The sequence below is a fragment of the Tamandua tetradactyla genome, chromosome 12 (assembly GCF_023851605.1).
Source record: "Tamandua tetradactyla isolate mTamTet1 chromosome 12, mTamTet1.pri, whole genome shotgun sequence".
Lineage (NCBI taxonomy): Eukaryota > Metazoa > Chordata > Mammalia > Pilosa > Myrmecophagidae > Tamandua > Tamandua tetradactyla.
In genome coordinates this window covers 53984711-54004179 of record NC_135338.1, presented here as the reverse complement: position 1 = coordinate 54004179, position 19469 = coordinate 53984711, and the positions used below count along the sequence as shown (strand labels likewise).

The 19469-nt window shown below is 51.7% G+C and overlaps 1 protein-coding gene across 2 annotated transcripts in view; it reads left to right on the top strand.

The window, feature by feature from the left end:
- The first annotated feature begins 506 nt into the window (after positions 1-506).
- ITPK1 (inositol-tetrakisphosphate 1-kinase) overlaps positions 507-19469 on the top strand; it is a 175195-nt gene continuing 156232 nt past the window's right edge. The window contains exon 1 of one of the 2 annotated variants that reach the window (XM_077123403.1): positions 507-735. In XM_077123403.1, the coding sequence (XP_076979518.1) occupies positions 641-735 (95 nt within the window). In that variant the 5' untranslated portion in view covers positions 507-640. The remainder of the gene's footprint in view (positions 736-19469) is intronic. The other variant, XM_077123406.1, reaches the window with a different exon arrangement.

The window sequence follows — 19469 nt, the reverse complement described above, 5'->3', positions numbered from 1 at the left end:
GATGGCGGGCGGCGCAGGAGCAGGGCTGCGGGGAGGGTGCAGGCCGCCGCGTGCGCCCCGCCGGGGTCCAAGCACGCCGGGAAAGGCTTACGCCCGGCTCGGAACCGCCGAACGCACGGCGCGGAGCTCGGAGGGTGGGGACGGCGAGGGAGGAGGGGAAAAGGAGGAGGAGGAGGAGGAGGGAAGCAGAGCTTGGGGGCGGGCGCGCAGCCGGAGCTCCGGGGCCGAATAGCCGCTGCTGCCGCCTTTTCCTCCGCGGCCGCCCGAGGGCGTGTTGTTCGGGCTCGGGCGGGGGACTGCCCGGGCGCCGTCTGGGCGGGGACAGCCTCCCTCCTGCCCTCCCCGGCCGGGTTGGCGAAGTTGCGGGTCGGCTAGCCCCGCGGGCGTCCGGGCGGCGGGGGCGTGGGCGGCGGCGCGGGCGGCCCCGCCGCGGCCGCAGCCAGTGGAATTCCGTGCTGAGCGCCGCTCCCTCCTCCGGGCCGCCCTCCCCGCCCCTCCCGGCAGGACTGCGCGCCCGGAGCCCCGTTCCGCGTCCCCGCCGCCGGGAGGAGGTGCCCGCACGCTCACGGCGCGCTTCGGGGCGCCAGATCGGCCTGTGGGCGATTTCCTCCGGACCCGAGCTCCCCGCCCGAGGAGGAAGATGCAGACCTTTCTGAAAGGGAAGAGAGTTGGCTACTGGCTGAGCGAGAAGAAAATAAAAAAGCTGAATTTCCAGGCCTTCGCCGAGCTGTGCAGGTAAGGAGGGAGGGGGCGCCGGGGAGCCCCGCCTGAACCCCAGTTCCGCCTCAGCGGGTTGTTTTGGGAGGCCAAAACGGGAAGATGTGGCGCTGGGGCGTACTGAGTCCGAGTAGCCAGGGGAGGCTGCGGCCGGTGGTCGGTAGAGGCGTCGTGGCGTGGACTAGGGCTCCCAGGTGCACTGCGACCCCCGGTAGGGAGGCCCTCTGCTGCGGTGGGAGCGCTGCTAAAGGTTAGGGTATTCACGCCGTTTGTGGCTTGAGGTTACTTTTGGGCGCTCGTGGTTTTCCTCCTTCCTTTCCTTTTAGTGGAGAGGGGCACCGACCTTTGTTGACCGCCTTTTCCGTGCCCTGCACGTTTGGCTCTTGAAGCTGTTATTTCATGCCCCTGGATTCAGCCTCAGTGAAGCGGGTGGCGGTACATTGGCATGAGCGTGGTGATTTGCTGTCTCATTAGAGCCGCGCAGCAGGCTCGTGAATCGGTGGGGATGATGATTCTGGGCCATGCGTCGGAGAAGGGGGACCCATGCGCTGAGAGGTGAGGGACCTTGCCTGGGGTCTCATTGCTAGGAGAGTAGCTGGTGTAAATGCATGTGGAATAGAATGGCCTTCCCCCATCCCCTCACCCCCCATGCTGGTGCTCTAGGGTGGATACTCTGAATGTTTAATAAGATCACATTCTTCAAGAAGCATAGAGACTGGGTTCAGGTGTGCCTTGCCTTGTGTCCCAATTGTGGCTTTACTTCCCAGAAGCAGGTAGTTGAATGCTGTTCTAATTGAAATACTTTTAAGAGACTCCAGGTCTCAAAATCCTTCAGGAAAGTGCAAGTGGGAACCAGTTATTATATAGTGCCTCTGATTGATAGGTTGGATTTTTTTAAAATGGACCCCACTTTCATTTTTGTCCCTGTTGCTTCCCGGACATCTTGATGATTGGGACAGTTAGGTTTCTTTATCCCTGGTGTGGGAGTGACTGGCTGGTTTGAGCTGGCATAGGCAGGCAGGCCTGGCCCCACCTCTGTGGCCTCATACCTGCCCCGGAGGTCTGCTTCTCCTTTGCTCCGTAGGTGCCCTGCAGATGCCCCTCTCCCCCAGCCGGAGTGGTGTGCCTTGCTTAAAGTAGCTTCTGGTTCTGCATGCATGGGTGTGGGGATGGATTGGGTACCTTCTCTCAGCAAGAAAGCTATTCATGGTTGGGAATGCAGAGTGGCCCTAGGATTCATAAGGAAATCGGGAGGAACTCGCAGCCAGAACTTTGAAGAGGGGTCCAGGGTTTTTGAAACATTCAAAAAGGACACTTGAATAGTGTACCCAGATACACACACTTGTGGAAGAGATATAGACACTGAAGACATTTGGAAAAGCTTCTTTGGCATGAGGCCAGGACCTTGAAGTCCAGTTCTGGCAGGAGGCACCAGGGCTCCCCCTGCAGTCATATAAATAAGATCTGGGAAATCTTGAGTCTTACCTTGCACCCTTTTTTACAGGTTTGTCTTTTATTTGTGTCATCCTGCATCTGCAGCTAAAGCCTGAGGCTTGTCATTGGGTTGGTATATTTTACTCAGTATTTAGGAGACATAACAATCCTAGTTGAATCCTCAGGCTGGAGACTTGCAGATCTGCTTTTACTTCCTCATGGAAACCTCAACCTTTAAAGGGGGCAGGAGAGGGGTCTCAGGGCGAGCTTGGTGTCAGCTCCTTGGGAGCTTGAGTGTTCATTTCTCCAAATGGGTTGTTGTGCACAGTCTAGTTCCCTTCCTCTGGCCAAAATATTGGCTTCATAGAGAAAGCAGAGAGCATCTGGGTCATTCTAGAAGGCCAGGAAGCCCACTTGGTGTTTTCATTAGGGCAGCTTTAGATGTTTTGTCACTTGGTATTAAAAATGGAACGAAAACACCAAAAAAGAGTTTTTCTGTTTCTCTTGTATTGCCTTCAGGGCAGTGCCCCCTGGTGGCCACATTTTCATACTGGGTGCAAAATGCTCCATCTGTTGAGCTGGTGCCTTTGCTGTCCTTTATTCTGGTGGGAAAACAGGGGATGATTTTAGTGGCCCGAGAGGCAATGTAGATGGGCATTGGCATGTTTTTGACATTGAGAATTTAGGGGTGCAAAGCTGCTGAATTGATGGATGATGAATTGCCTGCAAATTTCCTAATGAAAAGTACTGAGATGTATGAAAATGATAGACTGCTCTGCTCTGACTGGGGCCGTATCATCGCCAGAGAGGATGACCTGAATGGACAGGGATCAGTTGCTTAGTTGAACATCAAGCCTTGTAAAAATCTCAGAGCAGGAAAGGATGCTGGAGACCATCTCATCCAGCCCCTTTGGTTTTACAGATGGAGAGACAGGAATGGGGGGGGGGGAGCAGCCTCAATACTTTTGCTTCTTTTATTTAACTGTTAGAAGGGGTCCAACCTGGAGACCTTGAGACCTGCATGGAAAACCAGTCCTTTCTCTTTGGGTCCCATTGGCTGTCATGCAGACTCACACCTCCCTGCAGCCCAGCTGCTGCCATTTTGTGGACACTTCCCTTCGAGGCTGAGTCTGCTCTGAGTATATCTGTGCCTTCTTCTGTGAGGGGGCATTGCATATTGGAGGCATCAGTAGGTGGCTGGAGCCAGGTCCTGGGCAGTGCCCCACCTCCCTCGACACCTTGGGTAGCGCCAAAACGTGCTCTGTGATGGGACAGGGTTTCCGGTTAGTCAACAGATGGGCCCTTGCCTCAGCTTGGGTTTTAGCGGTACTCTGTTTCTCCTGTTCCTCTCCTCTGGCTCTTCCCCTCTCCCCCGGGATGCCAGCCTGGCTGTGTCTTCTTTCCCTCTCCCACTTTTCTTCCCTTTCCCCTTCCCTAACACGGGAGCAGCATGCAGCTCCCTCACACCCTCTTTGTGGCTTTTCCAAGATGCCAAGAAGGAACCAAAGAGGAAAAGCAAAGAAATAGAGCTGTTAGTTGGAAATGTTGGGTGATTTCTTTTACCTTTTTTTTTTTTCTTTTCGTCTCTTCGCAGTGTTTGGTGTGGGAATGCTGGCTGAGCCAGGTTTTCCTCTGCTCAGGGTTTTCTGTGTCTCTCCTCCAGTTCCATGCGTTCTCATTCTTCTTTTCTGTGGCTGAAATCCTGCTGCAGGAGGTAGTGAAAAAACTGCTTGACATCATGAAGCGTTTTGATATAAGATATGGGTGAGCCTATGCCCGTCTCCACTATGCTGGCTGACTTTTTAATGAGGTCCTTCCAGGGACCTCTTTTAATCCTTGCAGCAGCCCAGAGTTGGTGGGATGGGGAAACTGAGGCTTGAGAGTGTTAGGGACTTACTTGCCTTACATAGCACAGCCATGAACTCAGTCCCGAGGCCTTTCCATCTGAGGACATGGCCTCTGCGTTTCCTGAGTATCTCTACTTTACCCAAGCCAAAGATTGGGTGTGTGAACCTCGTCCTTGAGAATCTTGAAGGCCAGCATGTGCAGGCTTGGCTTGCCGAAATGTGTGTATAGAGCCATCTCCAACTCTTTTTTTTTGTTTATTTCCCATCTCCAACTCTTGTACCACCTTTCCCTTTCTCGACAGGTATCCCTGTTGGCACAGCTCCCTCAGAAGGAGCTGAGGAGTGGTGGTCATTGATACTTTTCTTGAGCGCCTTCTCGAGTCCAGGCCTGGGAAAAGGGGTGGGTTGCAGCCCAGTAGGGCAGAGCCTTTGTCCTCATGGAGCTAGGGTTTGGTGGGGTGTGTGTGTGGGGTGGTGGTGGTGGTGGTGGTAGGAGGCATGCCAGGGTGCTGGTGGAGAGACATTTTTCCTTTAAAAGGGGATCATCTTGGAGGTTCCTTTCTGCTGGGATGGCTTAGCATTCCAGACTGGAATTCTGGAGAATTCTGGGGCAGGGAGGAAAGGGGATCTTTTCCAGGATTAAGAGATACTGGTGTGTGGGTGGGTATTTTCTTTTCGTTTGTTTGTTTCTTTTAATGTCTGGATTTGGCACCATTTGGGGGGGAGGGGTGCGGGGGTGGGAGGGGGTGCGGGGTGCTGACTTAAGTTTCCTTTGCAGCTGTGCACCAGGAATATCCATAATCCAGCCTTGCAAACAAACACTTTCTACCAGCCTCCAAGGAATAAACCAGACATAAAGAGAGAGAAACTCCATGTGGACACTGGCTGTCTATTGAGGAGAAAGCTTGAGTTCCAGGACTGGCTGCACACCCGACTCTGGGAGACCCTGGGCTTGTTATTTAGCCCCTCTGTGCCTCAGTTGCCTCATGTGTAAAGTGAGGATGGGAGCAGTACTTAGGTTGTTGTGAGGCTCAAATGATTTCTTGTGCCCAAGATGTAAAACTCTTAGAACAGTGCCTGGAGCTGTGTATATGTTTCTTGCCGCTATTATTTTTGTTGTTCTTGGAAAGTGCCTCTCCATCTAGGGACCTTTGGCGTTTGTAGATTTAGTGTTCTTGGTTTTGACAGTTTGTCAGCCGCTCTGGAGTCCGTGAGGGCTGCTGAGTGGTCGTTTTGCTGGGGCGTGGGTTTGTGGGTTTGCAGCTGGTGGGCCTGGACATGGGTAAGGAGGGGGGTTCTGTCCTGTCTGGTGGCTGCTTCAGCACAGCTGGGCTCTGTTCTCTTTTAACCCCTGGACCCGTTTGTATCTTACAACACTCCTGGGAGGCGGGTATGTAGCTCCACCCATATCATGGATGGGGAAACTGAGGAACTCATATGTGAATGGAATGCAAGGTGATCCTTTCATTTATTTTTTTCAGTTTTGGAGAGTCAAGATTTGGACTGAGTTTTCTAGTAATGCTAAGAGTTTCCATTAGTGCTGACATTTATTTGTTTAATGTTTAGTTTTTCCTTTTCTTCTTGAATATTAAATACATGTATATGGTAAAAAGTAATATTTGGAGGACTCGCAGTGTATAATGAAAAGTCAGTTTCCTCCTCTTCCTGAGCCGTAGGTACTCGGGGCAGCCACGGTTGGCAGTCTGGCTCTTTAGGTATTTTCTGCAAACACATGTGCATGCACCTCTCACCATACACATGGGTTCTGTCTTGACTCATTTCACCTAACACTGTGTCTTGGAGAAATTCCACATTGTTGCTTCATTTGCAGATAGATCTGTATCACATGCCTCATTTTTTGTAATAGCTGTGTTGCCCATAATGGACCATGTGTTTTTGTTTTTTTTTTTCTGCTTGTCTGGGCTGTAGGCTGCTTCTAGTTGTTGGCTGGTGTGGGCGTTGCAGCCTTGAGTTGCCCATCCTGTGGCCTGGGTGTGGTGGCTAGGTGAACGAGTGCTGGGGCAAAGGGAATGTTCCTTTTACTTTTTCGTGAAAATTCTAAAACTGCTTACAGAGAGTAAGTCCCAGGTTTCACGCCCAATGACAGTGAATGAAAGGGCCCGTTACCCACGCTCTCCCATGGCCAGACACGTGGGAGAAATGGTCCTTAGGGTCTGCATGTCACTTATTGTGCTGGAGATTGCAGAGCTCACGTTGTTGAGAACCAGCCACGCATCTGTTGGCACCGGGCAGAGCTGGGGCTCCCGCATGGCAGGCGCAGGGAGGTTGGGGGGAAGGGGGAGGCTCTGTTCCTGTTCATCCAGCCATCCTTCCTCCTCTGGTTATTTCTCCCACATGGTGTAGCAGATTTTGGGCATTCAGCGAATACTCAGTGAAGTGCCTCGTGAGTGCAATTCTTGAATAGTTGGATGTAAATAGGGTTTCTGTTTCCCTTCATATTTTGAATTCAGCTGGTAAGCTAGCTTCTTGAAGGAATGCTAATTTCTTTTTAAAAGGTAATATTCATTTTAGAAAGCAAATCATTCCTTTCCTGGCAAAGACAAGGTCTTAAACACCTTCTGCCTTCCTGTGTGCATGGGGCCCACCCAGCCTTTGGCCCCCACCCTGGCCCCTGGAAAGCTGGCCTGGGTGTGTTGCCTTGCTTTGGGGAGGGTGTCAACTCCTGGGATGGGAGTCCCAGACTCAGTGGGATTGGTGGCTTCTCCAAGGTCACCCCTTGGGATGTGGCTGGGGGCCTTGCTCTGCCCTGAGCCCAGTGTCCCCTCCCTGTGGGCCGAAGCCTCTTTTCAAAGGGGCACTTGTGAATGAGGTTGGCTGTGGGAGCTGGCCCAGCCCTTGCGTTTGGGCCATTTGAATTGCTTTTGGGTTTGTCTTGCCTACTCGTTGCCTCCCTCAGAAAGCAGCTGCCCTCTGTGGCCTTTGCCTCCCCAGTGGGGCCTCTAGGCTCATTTCTGTAGGCCTGTCATTGGCACTGTGCCGGGCAGAGGGTGGCAGCCTTAGGAGTGCCTTTCTCCACCCACCTGGCCTGCTGTTAGGGCTCAAGGGGCAGATCTGTCACCGGCTAAGAAGATTTGCGAATCACTCCCATAAAGGGAATTCCAGACCCCTGCCTGCCCTGCCTCCACATCCTTTGGCAACCAGGGCCACCCCATAGGTGCTGAGTCCCTGCCCTGTGGGTGCTGGAGCCCATCCCATGGGTGCTGGGTGCCCGCCCCTGGTGGGCAGGAACTGCCTCGCCTTGTTAACTGCTCTTGCTGTTCCTGGATATGTGCACTGGCAGAGCCTTCCAGAGTGGACTTTGCTAAGCTGCCAGCTGCTCCTGGAAGGAGATTCAGGCCAAAGTCCCTCCCAAAGGCAGCTTCTGGGAGACGTCTTTTTCTTTCTTTTTTTTTTTTTTTTCATCCTTTCACTTAGAATATTCAATGCTTAGTGACCCCTGGCTGCTGAGCTTGTTTCTTTCTCTCTGAACTTGCTTATTGTCTTGTTTATTGTCCCTCTCCCCATTAAAGAGCCAGTTCCATAAAGTTTTGTTCCCTGCTGCAACAGTGCCCATAATAGGAGCTCAGAAGTGTCTTTCATGGGATGAGCAAATGGATGTGCAAAGTGGCACATTTTTGAAGCTTTTTCCATGTCTCTGGGGTTCATTCAAAGCCACTAGTGACTCCGGGCCAGGAAGGAAACCGCAGGGGTGGGGGAGATGCAGGGTGAGTGGAGAGCAGGGTGGTGGGTCTCTGGCCTGGGAGGCTTCACCCATTCAATTTTTTATTCACTCGGCAAATCCTGAGCCTCTGCCTTGGCCCAACCCTGGTACACCTGGGGGAGAGGGACAGCAAACCAACATGCAGATTGCTGCAGTGTGTAATCAGAACCCCGAATCATGCAGACTGGGGGTGAGAGGGGCCTGGTGGATAGCTGGATCCCTTTGGCTCTCTGAGGTCAGAGAAGGCCTCTGCGGAGGTGACGTTTAACTGAGTGGGGCCCGGACCTCTCTTCTCTGGTTCCCGAAAGACCCAGAGGACGCGTGGTGTGCACTCCCGGAGGCCAACCACCCTGGCTCCGCCCTGGCTTTGTGTAGACTGAGGAGAGCTGTGTAGGGAAGGGCAGGCAGCCCCGGACATGATCTGCGACCAGTTTTCACTTTAGATGGGGGTGCTGATGGGGTGAAGAAGGACCAGGTGGGTGGCCCTGGGACCCTCCTTCCAGCCCAGGCTGCAGCTGTGGTCTGAGGACAAACGCTCCTGCCTGGTCCAGCCCAGTCTGGCCTTTTGTGTTTAGGAAATTAGCAGTTCTGGGCCTTGATGTGTGTGTGTGTGTGTGTGCTTGGGTGCGTGTGCGTGTGCGTGTGTGTGTGTGTATGTAGGGGGTGGGGTGGGGAAATTGTATCTTCCTTCTCTGGCCCTAGGTCAGCTGACCTTTCCCAGCACTGGTTAGCCCTCCAGTATCCAAGTGGGGTAGCGATGAAAGCCACACCTAAAGTTTTATTCTCTCCAGCCGTCATTTTCCTTATCCATTGTTTGCAGAACTTGCCCAACAGAAGCAGCACCTGGGACGCTAGTGAAAAATAAACTTTCTTGAGTACCCCTTCCTTCCAGTAAATTAACTTCTGGAAAAGAGGCTGGAAGGAGTCTGGTAATCTTTTAACAAGTGCACTGATGATTTTTATCATCAGGCACTTCGGGGAAATTGAAATTGTCATTTCCCCCAAAACGATCCTGTTTGGGGCAACATCAAGTTAAACAGAGTTACCCTGGTCTCTTTACTGCAGGACTTTGACTTAGGAGCTCTCCAAGAGGGTGTCTGTGATATAAGCGTCCCAGGCTGGTTTGTTTAGAGAACCCCTTTGCGGGAGTATTGACTCATGGGACTTGTGTTCCTTGGAACACACTCTGGGAAACTTTAATCTGGCACAGCTGTCCTAATACTTCCTCTGAGCCTCACTGCAGCATGGGCTGCACGTGGCCTGCAGGTTGCTGCTTTTTGGGAAAATTCCTTCCCTTCTGTTAATAAATTTCTTGCCTCTAGCTTTGATTTACAGTGGAGTGTACTTAAAGGTGGGTCCCGAGGCCTAACAGGAGAGCATTCCTGGGGGCTGGACCAAGCAGATGTGGTTCTGATTATCAGGGCCACGTCTGGTCACAGCCAAAAGGCAGGCGCTTTACTCTGCACACTCACTGACTCCTCATCTGCAGTCCCTACAGGTCGCTGGGGGCCCAACCTGGGGTTGCTCCAGAAAAAGCAGGCCTTTGTGGGTACTCTTTTAGCTGGGTGTGGGAATACCAGCTCGAATTAGGAAGCCAGGACTTGTGGCTTGTTCTGGAAGCCAGCTGTGTAACTGAAGGAAGCCCACCATGCCTGAAGGAGGCCTGCCATGTGCCTGGAGGAAGCCCTTCATGCTTCTGAAGGCCGATGTTGACGTCCCCCACTGTGGTCCCATGCAGCAGGAGCTCCCCTTTAAGTCAGCAACTCACGCAAAATTTCAGAGAATAGTGAGAAGCTCCCACTGGCCGTGCATTGTCCAGGTCCCTGTCACAGATATGAAATCTACCTTCAGGTTGGATGTGATGTCTCCATTTGCTAAGTGAGAATGTTCAGGCCCTGGGAGAGAGGAAGTGACTTTCCACTGAACTGGGATTCACCCTCGGGGCTGGTTGACTCCTGAAACCCTGCAGTTTCCAGCCTGCTAGGCCGCCTTTGCCTTGTCTTTAATGGAACAGTGATTCAAGCACCACTGTCTTGATACCCCATTTCAAAAGAAAATTGAGGGGGCGGACCACGGTGGCTCAGCAGGCAGAGTTGTTGCCTGTGATGCCTGAGACCTGTATTCAATTCCTGCTGCCTGCCCATGCGGGGGGGGGGGGGGGGGGGGGGTTGGAAAGAAAAGCGAGGGTTGTTTTTGTTCCCTCCTAGGTGCAGTTGTCGGGTCTACAGGTGTAAGGGGTGGTATAGATCATGGTGAGCTCCGAGCATGACACTTGCCCAACTTACTACATAGGACCGGGCAGTCATTCTCCTCCCTGAGCCTCTGCTCCTCCATCCGTAAGGTGGGCCTAGTACCCCCACCTCCAAGGTCTGTTGAATATTGCAGGCACTCAGTATATGATGGGATTGCCCCCTCCCCAAGAGCCACCTGCATGCCTTCCTACCCTCCCAGGCCTGGGGACTCTGACACATTTCTGGTGGGAACCCCCAGCTCAGGGGCAAGCAGGTAGCTGTCCCTTCCTGCCCTGGCATTTTCTGGTGGGCAAGGGGTCTCTGTTGTCAGGAGCAAGGACATGTTTGTGGCCTCCCAGAAAGCTTTGTTCCCTGGGAGGGCCTGGGGTGCAGGGTGCTAAAAAGACACCCTTGTGGGAGTTCCACTTTCATTTCTGCTTCACACCCTGTTTCCATCCAGCCATCATGGACGGGTGTGGAGCTGTGGCAACATCAGGGCCCTGCCCACCACCTGGGTACTTGTCCTAGGGCAGACTCTTGGGCCTCCCTCTGGAATGAGCCTGGGGTGTCTCTTCTTTTAAAAATATCCCATGCTCTCTTTCATACATTCATGTGGTGTACATTATTGACTGCATGCTGTCTACTGGGCACTCTTGGATCCAGGGATAGCAGTAAACACCACAGAGCCCTCTCCAGCTACAGGGACAGCCCTTCTAGGTAGTCCTTCAGTCACCGAGGGGCTCTTCTACCAGTGTGCCAGACTGCGTCCCGTGGCGAGGAGGTTGGTGGGAGGGGGTGTGCAGGCTGTACTGGATTATCTTCTGTTCTCTGAGGGGCATTGGAGGAGCCCCAGGAGAGGAGGGATGCTGTGAAAGATCTTAGAGGTCAGAAGTAGAAACTTGGAGGCCTTGGTGCTGCATTTTTGGCTGTGTGGCCAGGCAGAGTGACCTAACCTCTCTGATGCTCAATTTCTGCATCTAAAATGGGAATTTTAGTACTAACCCATAAGGTTGTTTTGCAGATTTGGGGAGCTGATGCAGGTCAAGTCCTTTCCCAGTGCCTGGTCCCTCAGTAAGCCCTCAGTAACTGTTACTAATGTTTACATTGGCCGGGAGGGTGGAGCTAACTACCAGACGTTGGACCCTGCTGTAGGGAGCTTATGTATGAGCACCCGTCACTGGGGAGGAAGCTGGGCAAGTTCAGGATTAGCGTTTCCAAAGCCTCCTGGGTAGGGGCGTGTGGTGGGTTCCACATGAGGTCCTGGAGTCAGTGATGGAACTGGAGCCCTGACTCAGCCTCTTTATGGGTGCATGACCCTGGGTGGATGACCCCGGGTGCATTTGTGCACCTCTGGGCTTTCATTTCCTTGTTGGTAAGAGTTGGCCTCACTCCTGGGTGTGGAAGGGTCTCAGCACACAGGAACTTTCCTCTTTTCTTGTACTGGCCAGAGACCACCTCTGAAGAAGGAGAGGAGGCCTGCCTCTCACTCTATTAACATGTAATCACGCCTCCTGTGTCAGACAGGGGACGCAGGGCAAAGCACCATCTTAGGGGAATAATTTTGCAAAAGCCGTTGAGCCGGAAAGGGTCATTGCAGATGAGGACTTGGAACCCAGGGTGCCCTGCCTTACCAACTCCTTCACACGGTGATTGGCATGTCCACTCCCCTCCCATGTGGTCAGAGGTGGGCAGGGTGGAAGGATGCTGGAGACTGTTCCCGGAAGAACTCCAGGAACATTCATTGGGATGAATGTTGGGCAGTGGTGGGGGGTGGGGGAAGGTGGAGACACTCCCTGGTTCAGAGTCTCCGGGGACCTGCTGGGGTGAGAGTAGGGGCTGCTCTCTGCTAGCCTCAAGTGAAAGCCCAAGGATGGCAGAGACCAGGGAAAGGGGCCTGAAGGGTTTGTACTTTTTTTTGAGATGGCTGAGCTAGGACTAGCTGCTCCCCCACTGAAGGCCAGGTCCCTGGTCTCACTGCCCTGTCCTGGTTGTCCCGGTCATCCAGAAGCAGGCAGATCTGGAGGATTCAGCCCCAAGGTCGGGCAGGCTGGGCGTCCTGAAGAAAGGGCTCAGGCTGTCTTGCCCTGTGGGACAGGGGATGGCTGCCCTGGGTTGGGGGTGAAGGATGATGTTTCTCTGCTCTCCTGTGGCTGTTAGAACCCTGGTGTTTCGGCACTGAAGTATTTCAGAGTGAAACAGTCATGTGTTATGTAAACACACAGCCAGTTGCTGGTTGGCCCTGTCCTGCTTGGGGAGAATTTAGGTGTCTTTCCGCCAAGAGACTGGAGGACTTGGCAGCTGTAAGCTGCTGGATTGGGGGTTTGTTGGAGCTGGAGGGGGAGCACTCAGAGCCCTAGTACCGCGGTGGGAAGCAGGGGACACACAGAGCCAGGACGCTTAGCTCAGATGTGCAAAGCCAGACCCTGACCCCTCCACCATCCTAGCATGCCTGGTGGGAGCTGCAGAGAGGATTTCCACGTGATAAGGGGAGGAGGTGAACAGCGAATGGCTGGGGCCACAAACCCAGGCTGTGCACACCTAGAGGAGCCGAGGGCTGGTCTGTGGGGAGGACTTACTCAGCAACCCATATCCTGGGCTTTCATAGGCCCTGCAAGATTGTTGCTACTAGGATTTCCCAGGATTCTCAGTGGCTGATAGCCCCATCCCCCCCATGGCATGGCCCTCAAGTACAGCTAGATAGAGGCTGTGCTGATGGGACAGCAAGGGAAGGGGAGTGCTGCTTCAGGCTGCTTCCCCTTTGTTGTGCAGGAGCCACAGGCCAGCCCCAAAGTAGCTTCTCAGCCACACACTCGGCCGGGTTCAGTTGTGTGGCTTTGCATCAGAGCCCCATGTGAGGGCCTGAAGCCGAGGGCCCCCAGCTCAGAGGCCCTGCAAAGCTAATTTGTGACCTCTGCTTGTGTCTGTGCTGGTGGATCTGCAGTTTGCAGCAAAGCTGCGAGGGGGCACAATGAAGAACCCAGGGAGGTACCCAGGGTCTGTCACGTCAGGCTGCGAGGAGGGCAGGGGGGGCATGTCTGTTTACCAGCTCATAAAAGGAAAGCCCTGAAAAACAGAAACCGAGCTTAAGGAGGAGACTCCTTTCCTTCGGTGGCTTGTCTGCCAGAAATTCACCAGTCTCTTTCAGGTGGGTTCACAGTAGACTTGTGAATAATACTGAAAGAACTGTTGCTGAAAAGTAATAACCTGCAGGATCAGAAATTAAAATCACACCAAAGGGCACACAGTGAAAAGTCGGTCTGCCTTATGGTGACCCCCCCAAACCGTGAGGCAGCCACTTCGCCGCCGCCTTGTAGCTTCTTTCAGACACATCCAGTGCTTGTGCGGGCGGGCGTGTAAGCACACACCTGCACACTCACACACCTGCACACTCAGTCCTCCTTTCTTTGTATCTGCACAAACGCTGGCCTATTACTCCTGCTCTCCTACACTTTACTTTTTTCATTGAATGAAGCTTATTAATTTAATAAAACTTATTAGTAGATGATTCCGCTGCCATCCTGACTTTGAACCAGCAGTGCCCCCCAAATAATATGTGAACATAGCTTCTCTCTTCAGTTCTGTTACAATCTCAGGCTTGAGAAAAACCCCTTGTCAGTCTCTTCTCTGGTGGCTGGTGGCTTTCCTGCCCCCTCCCCTCTGCAGTGCTGAGGGGGGACGTGTGGGAACTGGCTGGGACGCACCGAGAGCTGAGGGGGGCTCCGTGTGTGCGGCACCTCTCCCTCTTGTCCTGCTCGGACACGGCCCCAGTGCAGGTTCTGCTGGGGTCGGAGACTGCCCAGCGTGCAGACCAGAGTGTTCCAGCCCGCCGACCTTGAGCGGGTGAGTGGCTTCTCGGTTCCCAGCAGCCTCACCTTCTTCATCTATAAAATGGGGGCATTGGATACCCAATTGGAGGGTGGTCTGGGGGATCAGAGAGATGAGGGCTGAATTGATGGAAGTGGTTTCTGGGGCATAATGAGTATTCTTATCATAATTTATTCTCTCCCTAAAACGATTTTTTTTTCCTGGCCAAATATTGTCATCTAAAGGAAGGGGCTCCTGGTGTAATCTCTTAAACTGGGAAGGACCCATCTTGGTGGCTCCCCTCACCCAGTACTCTTCCCTTCCTGCCTGCAAGCTGCAAGGGTTCTGTAAGCTTGTGGAGGGTGGGTGAGACCTCTCCACCGTACAGCCAGCAAAGTACCCCCAACTCCCTTTCCAGCCCCCTGCCCCGTACCTCTGGTAAGAGCCTCCCCACCCAGCCAGCTGCACTTCCACACTAAGCCCCAGCTGAGAGGAATGAGAGGCTGTTATATTTTTCCTGGATTTTTGGGGTCCTCTGCAAAGACAATTTAATATCATGAAAATAAAATGTGAAGAGTCAAACCATCCCCTACCCCCACCCAGCCACTTCTATTTCCTTTCTGTACATTCTCTTCCCTTTTTGCTTCTAACACTCACAGAGCCAAAATCATTGTAGGTGTAGCTGGTTGGTGTCTGCTTTCTGCACATAGCATTGTGGTGCAAACATGTTCCATGTTTCTACAATCTTTAGAATGACTTTTTTTGGCATGAAGTTTTGCAAAATATTTTATTATCCCTTTAATGTTGGTAGAACCTAAATTAATTATTGCTTTTTTTTTCATGATTATTTGTGCTTTTTTTTTGTGAAATATATACACAAAGCAAAGGAAGAAAAAGCAATGATTTTCAAAGTACACTTCAGCATATAGTTACAGAACAGATTTCAGAGTTTGTTATGGGTTACCATTCCACTAGTCCAGATTTTCCCTTCTAGCTGCTCCAAAACAGTGGTGGCTAGAAGGAATATTTATATATTTCACTACACTTCTTTCCGCCTCTTGGTCCGATCCCACAGTGCCAGGGCCATGCACATCCCCAGGAGTCATTCCCCACGTTGTCAGGGAGAGTCTCACCCTGAATGTCATGTCCCATGTCGGCAGAAGGGAAATGATTTTCCTTGCAGAGTTGGGCTTAGAAGGAGAGAGGCCACATCCGGCAACAAAGGTGGTTTCTTGGAAGCAACTCTTAGACTTTGTTATGTAGTCTTAGCTTCTTCCTTACAAAAATAAGTATCATAAGAACAGGCCTTTTTTCTTGGGTGTCTCCAGTGGTTGAGAGAGTACCCAGGGATTCCCAGATGGAAAAGTTTAATAGTTCCATATGTATATATGTATTTATTTTTTTCTTTGGACTCTCAGGGACTCAACCAATACTTTTAAATTATCAATCCACCATAGTCTGAGATGTATCCTGGTACTGCATTAACCTATACAGAATTACAAGACCTCGTTCCCATTCTGGACTCCAGGAGTTTGGATTGTTTAAATGAGCCATCTAGACAGGTTGATTTAGATTTATATGTTACAGGAAATTTTGCTTCTAGACGTAATAAACCTCTGTGCCTTTGGTCTTGTACAGTAGGTGAAGCTCTTGAGTACATACAGTATCATCTTTTACTCTGTATTTTGATTTACCTCAGACCCAGCCAGATTGGCTTTGTTTTAACTCTCACTGAGGCCTCATCTCTTTTTCGGTTTCTTAAACTGTTACTGCATATAACTGTGCTAACTCTCAGGGCTGCAGCACCCCATTTCTGGGTCTTAGGTGTCACAGAGTTTCTCACAGTGCCAGGGAAATACCAGCTGCTGCACATAATAGCTCAGTGTGTCAGAATCTAGAAATACGCTACAACTTCAGACTGATGTGGCTGCTCTAAGGGCTTACAGTTTAGGCTCCAGTTTTCTTATACGTGTTTTCTGCAAGAGACCTTAGCATATTTGTTCTTTTGTTTCTGACTTATTTTACAGAACACATTGTCCCCAAGGTTTATTCGGTTCATTGTGTGCCTCTTGATGTCCTTCCTTTCTATAACCGTACGATATTCCATCACAGAAATGTATCACAGTTTGCCATTCCGCTTCTCAGTCATTGTAGCCTTTAGCTCTCTCCAGCTGTTGGGCATTGTGGGATAATGTCCAAAATAAACTAGAATGATACTTTATAAATTTAATTTTTGTTACCTTTTTATTAAAATTTCCAAGATACACAAGAGAAAGAACAGTGAAATGAACAATCCACCCTCTCAGTACCAAGTGTTAACCATTATCAACATAGGGCTAATCTTGTTTTATTTTTTTCCCTCATATCATTTTGATACAGATCCCAGACATAAAATTCCATAGGTAAATCCTTTAGCATAAGAAATGACCCAATACCATTATCACACCTGAAAATAAAATGCAATAGAGAGTGGTCATTTTAAATTAGCATAGAATGGTTTTAACTGAATGTCTACACTCTTATTATAAAGCTCTATTCATATTGTTGAATATTTAGGTTATTTCCAGGTTCTTATTGACATAGATAATACTACATGGGACATCTTGTGGTTATGAGTGCTATCCTTTCTTTTCTGATTCCATTCATTTTTTCAGCTGTTGCTGAATGACAGCCACCCCAAAACTTAGAGGCTTTAAACAACAGCCATTTTTCTGTGGACTGACCAATTTAGGCTGGGCTTAGCTGTGTGGATCTGGGCTTGGCAGGGCTGCCCCGTCCCCTCAGCACCGGACCTGCCCCTCTGCCATCTTTGCAGCCACCTGAGCAAAAGGGGGTGCTCATTCTCAAATGGACTGTGTGAGGATTGACTGCCCACCCATCATTCCAAAAGCTCTTCTGAGTACTCACTCTGGGCCCAGCTTCAGCCAGCTGTGGAGACAAAGGAAGAGAAGGACAAGGCTAACTGGCCTTCTGGGACAGAGTGGTGGCACCTGTGGGTGGCTGAGAGCAGGAGTGATGGCTGGATGGGGTAGGGGGTTGGAGGTCTTGTCCCTGGGTTAGGGACCACCTCCCAGCCCCATGATGAGCTGCAGTTTCCTGAACTGGAAGAGGTTGGAATAGAGGAACCCCCAAATTCTAGAACAGGGAAAGCCCCTGCGATTGCCAGTGGGGAAACTGGGGTGAATACTGGCCAGTCTCCCTTGTATGCTGTCCTGTGCTGCTGTGTGCTTGTGTCACTTCCGGTCACTGCTACACCCGTATTCTACCGTTGTTGATCTGCTTTTGCAGATTTCCATGAGAACAGCCCCCGCATTCCCCAGCAGAGCTGTTTGTTTATGGACACCTATTGGCAGCTAGCTCTCCACACCTGGCCTCATGCCAATTGTGGGAGACCAGTGGTGACCAGGTTGGAAAAGACCCCATCCTCTTGGAGCCTTATAGTTTGGGGGAAGGGGGCAGGCAAGAACCATGTAAACCAGTCAGTAAAAGGGGCACTTTCAGTGGGATCAGGAAACACAATGTGTTGAGGTGCTAGCAGTGATGGGGACTGTCCCCAGGATGGCCAGGGACGATCCTTCCAAAGGAGGGACTCAGGGCTGAGACCCGACTGGTCAGAAAGTACTAGGGGTGGGGAAGCCAGGTTGTAGGAACTGCAAATGCAAAGGCCCTGAGGTGTGTGTGAAGGACCTGGTGTGTGGGAGGGGCAGCAAGGAGGCAGGTGGGGCTGGAACCAGGTGTGTGAGGGGGAGGGGCAGAGAGGTAGGCTAGGGCCATATGCTTCCGGGCTCCCAGGCCATGGTGTGCCATTTGAGTTTTATTCTCCATGAGAGGGGAGGGCAAAGACCCCCATCAAATTATCCTGCAAAATAGTCCTTGAACATTGACGACCCTTTAGAGCACTTTGGGCCGTGTCCTGTATGGGGCTGTGGGCCAGGGGCCAAGGCCCTGTCTGTATCGATTGTTACTGACGGTGAAATTAAATGAAAAGACTTGCTCCCCAGGTCCGGGGCAGTGCTCGGTCCTCAGCTGGTGATGGCCTGTGTGTGTGGTCCCAGGCTGGGTGGTCATACCCGAGAGGGCCCTGTATACGCAGGCAGCCTGGGTTGGGGTGAGTTTATGCTATTTCCCGTCCTTTCAGCTGCCTGCCAAAGTGCCAAGAAGGTGTCTTGGAACAGGACAAACCTGCTAAAACCTTGCTTCTGCCACCATCCAGCTCCATGGTTTTGGGCAAGTTATTGAGCCCTGAGCCTCAGTTTCTCCATCTGTAGAATAAACAGATTCTTTCAAGGTGGAGGCATCAGTGAAATAAGTATCAAGCCCCATAGTTCCATGCCACATTTATTAATGAGATTATTTACAAATATTGCAGCTGTCCCCTGCTAGATCCTTACTAAATGGCAGGTGGTGTTCTCTGGTGGTGGCATTGGCATCATTTGAGTAGTGGTGAGTGTCTGGGTTAGACATGGTCCTGGGTACTTGGAATACAGAGATATTCAGGGCTCTGGTCGGGTGGGGGAGACAGACCTGGAGAGAAGCACTACAGGTTAGACTAGACTAGTTTTGTTTTAGGGACAGTGGTGGTGGTGGTAGTTCTCTGGGAAGATCCAGGAGGGCTTCCTGCAGGAGTGGACCTTTGAGCTGGGTATTTGAGATCCAGAAGGAGCTCATTTGGCAGGCAAGGTGGGGCTTTAAGGTAATCCAGGAAGTGACCAAGCAGGTGTGAAGGTGTGCTGCTGTAGGTCACAGAGCCTCCAGGCACAAGGGGGGTGGCAGGTAGAAGCTGCATGGAGTCCCTGGAAGCCTGGGCCGAGAGCGTTTGGATGAACTTGGGCAAGGGGGAGGAGTACCCACTTCTGCTTCTACTCTGAGTCAGGCTGCTCCTCTGTAAATGTCCATTGGGGGCTGCGTGCTCGCCAGGCAGTGAGGAGCACAGGGTCTGGAGCTGGGCGGCTCGGCTTGGACCCTCCCTGCCCCACTTGGGAGCTTGGTGACCTTGAGGAGGCCACTGCTTCCCTCTGTCGTTGGGGATAACAGTACCCGCCTCCTCAGGCTGGGGTGAGGGGCATGAGATGCAGCAGACCCAGGGTGGGCTCGTGGCCATCATGCGACGTGAAGGTGGCTCTTCACCCGGCTCCTGCAGATCCAGCTGACGGGCTCTGGGTGAGCTGCCATGTGTGGGGGTGGTGGCCTGGCATACCGGGGAGGCCCTGGTTTTCACTGGACGGGAGTTTGGCTGGCCAGGTGGTGTTGCCAAGGCCACGTCTTGGCCCACGGGCCCTGCCCATCGCTGAGGGGCTGGGGGTGGGGGGCAGAGATGGGGCCTTTGCTGGTTTGACCCCAGCCTGGGCTGTGGCACGAGCATCTGAATTGATATTCTAGTAATAGAATTGTCAGTGAGGCATTAAGGAAGGCTGGCCCTAGGTTATTCTACTCCAGAGGTTAAACCTGTGGGGTTGGCTGGTTGACAGAGATTATGCAAATGCATGCAAGTATTATTTTATTTTTGAGGTAATCTAAATGTATGTAAATAGAGAATATAGTCACGTTTTAAATCAAAAGACAGAAGAGGATCTGTAGTGAAAAGGACCTTTCCTTAGCTGTGTCCCTTGACCCCTAGTTTCCCCTCTGGAACTGTTCCTAGACTCTCATCCTTTTATGCCAGCACATGTATGTGTGTTTACATATATCCATAGACACACGTGTGTATACATACAT